We start from the raw sequence: 2,552 nt of genomic DNA, 5'->3' as shown, positions 1-2,552 counted from the left end.
GAAAGGCAGTGATGGAAGAGGAAATAGGGGTAAGGAATGGAATTAGGGCCTGGTCTTCCACACACCGTTCATCAGGGTCTGAGATCTGCTCTCTCTTGGCATTTCCTGGCCAGGCCACGGCTCAGGTATCTGACACCTGGGGCCCAGAGTCACATGCCCAGGAAACCCAATATACTTGGGCCCCAGGCCCCAGCTTCCAGCTGCTATGAGCAAACAGGGCTTCTGGAGGAGGAAGCTGGTCTCCAGAGCTAAGCGGCAGGGAGACTACTTCCGGGGAGAGGGCAACAGCACAGGAGGAGACTCTGCCACCAACCAGGTGAGAGGCAGGGAGGAGAAGGGAGGGGAGGGGAGGGGAGGGGAAAGGTTGAGCAGGGAAGACAGCACAGGGACAAGGGGAGGGGAGGATGCTCCAGAGAAGATGGAAGCCGAGGTCTATCCTGCCTAATTGTCTAGTCTAGCTAGGCAATTTCTATTAGTGCCAACTAGACCTTCTGATGCCTACCAGCCCACCTGACAGCCACCCAGGTAGGTGGGGAGAGGGGAATTAATCCTGCAGGGAGGGGAATCAATACATAGTCAGAGGCAGACCTCACTGATTAACCTTCTAGAATCAATAGATCAAAATGAAGTCCAAGTCTTAACCTTATGAACCCTATTGAAAAGCTCTAGAGGGCTGGGAATGTTGCTTAGTGGTAGAGTGCTTACCTAGCATGCATGAAGCCCTGGGTTCAGTTCCTCAGTACCACATAAACAGAAAAAGCCAGAAATGGTACTGTGGCTTAAGTGGTGGAGTGCTAGCCTTGAGCACAGAGAGGCTCAGGGACAATGCCCCAGGCACTGAGTTCAAGCCCCAGGATTGGTTAAAAAAAAAACAAAAAAACTAGATTTAGAGAAGCCCTCCCCCACGCACCCACCCAGGAGGAAGTAAGAAAGGAAAGTGATGTAGGCCTAAGAAAGCCCCAAAGGAGGGTCCCTGCTCCCCCCCCACATACACACACACAGGGGGACCTAGGATGAAAGAGCTGGTGGTGAGGAAAGGAGTTCTCTTTGCTCTTCCTTCATGGGTGTGGTCTTCTCTTCTCCAGCTCCTATTCCACTCCAGGACTATGCCAACCTGTGGCCATGTTCCTGTCGGCTGCCCACCTCCTGCCCCTTCTGCTGGTAATAAACACAGGGGGCTCCGTGCCCAGCCCCCAGACCCCTCCCCAGGGCTGTTATGTGGCCGAGGAAGCTGGTGAGCGGACCTTCCGCTGCAGTCAGGCAGGCCTGAGTTCTGTGCCCACTGGCATCCCCAATGACACCCGCAAGCTCTACCTGGATGCTAACCAGTTGGCATCGGTACCAGCTGGAGCTTTCCAGCACCTGCCTGTCCTAGAGGAGCTGGATTTGTCCCATAATGCCCTTGCCCACCTCTCAGGGGCTGCTTTCCAGGGCCTGGCAGGCACTCTACGCCACCTTGATCTCTCTGCCAACCAGCTGGCCTCGGTGCCTGTGGAAGCCTTTGTGGGGCTTCAGATCCAAGTGAACCTGTCTGCCAATCCGTGGCTCTGTGACTGTGCTCTCCAGGAAGTACTTCAGCAGGTGAGGCTGGCACCGGGCACTGGGACGGGCATCGTGTGTGGCCCAGGAGCCCGACCAGACCTTGTGGGACAGGAGTTCCTGCTGCTGGCCAGGGAGGAAGAGCTGTGTGGGACAGGGCGAGGTGGGGCCCGGAGGAACACTGATGTGGCCCTGCTGGTCACCATGGGGGGCTGGCTGATCCTGGTGACAGCTTATCTGATCCACTACGTGTGGCAGAATCGGGATGAGACCCGGCGTCCTCTCAAACGGACCCCCGTGCTGCCTGTGCGCTCCGAGGACTCCTCCACCCTCAGCACCATGGTCTAAAGAGCAGAGAACGTCCCTCACTCCCAGCCCTGTGCCCTCGACTTTCCTTCAGACCCTCTGCTTCCTCGACTGCCCCATTCCATCCCAGCCCTCATTTCACCCTACCGCTCCATCTCCCCCTAAATATCTCATCTCTCTCTTGCACAACACCATTGCTGGTAGCTGGATTTGGAGGTACCCACCCTGTACCTGGATTGTGCTAGACTCAGAGAAGAAAGTTCCCAAGCCCTCTGTCTTCCCCACCCCACTGTCTTGAGGACATTGTGACAGAACAGAGAGTGACCCCAGGTGGTTTGCGCAGCTGGAAGCAAGGGCTTATGGGAACACACTAAAGGGAGCCTGGGCCTGCCTATGGGTGACCTCAGAGGCCTCGCTGTGGACATGTGTGAACTGATGCTTAAAGGATGAAAACTTGACTAGCCTGTTGGCTCACACCTGAAATCCTAGTTACTTGGCAGGCTGAAAATGAGAGGATCATGGTTGAAGGCCAACTCAAGCAGAAAAATTCACAAGACTCCTTCTCAGCCTCTAGTTGGCTGCTCTGGCACGTGCCTGTTATCTCAGGCTACAGGAGGATCTCTGCATCAGATCAGCCTCGTCCATGAGATTGTCTTCACAGAGAAGCTGGACTGTGATGGAAGCCTGTGATCCCAGCAGCAAGAGAA

General features: G+C 55.5%; 1 protein-coding gene across 1 annotated transcript; it reads left to right on the top strand.

The window, feature by feature from the left end:
• The first annotated feature begins 205 nt into the window (after positions 1 to 205).
• Positions 206 to 1,956, top strand: Lrrc3c (leucine rich repeat containing 3C). Its single transcript, XM_042670662.1, has 3 exons — positions 206 to 316; positions 518 to 525; positions 1,086 to 1,956. The coding sequence occupies exons 1-3, from the start codon at positions 206 to 208 to the stop codon at positions 1,885 to 1,887; spliced, it is 921 nt and encodes a 306-aa protein (XP_042526596.1). The 3' UTR covers positions 1,888 to 1,956.
• The last annotated feature ends 596 nt before the right edge of the window (positions 1,957 to 2,552 follow it).

Source organism: Dipodomys spectabilis, unplaced genomic scaffold, assembly GCF_019054845.1.
Source record: "Dipodomys spectabilis isolate Male_0828 unplaced genomic scaffold, ASM1905484v1 ptg000018l, whole genome shotgun sequence".
NCBI lineage: Eukaryota > Metazoa > Chordata > Mammalia > Rodentia > Heteromyidae > Dipodomys > Dipodomys spectabilis.
This window is presented reverse-complemented; position numbering and strand designations above follow the sequence as displayed.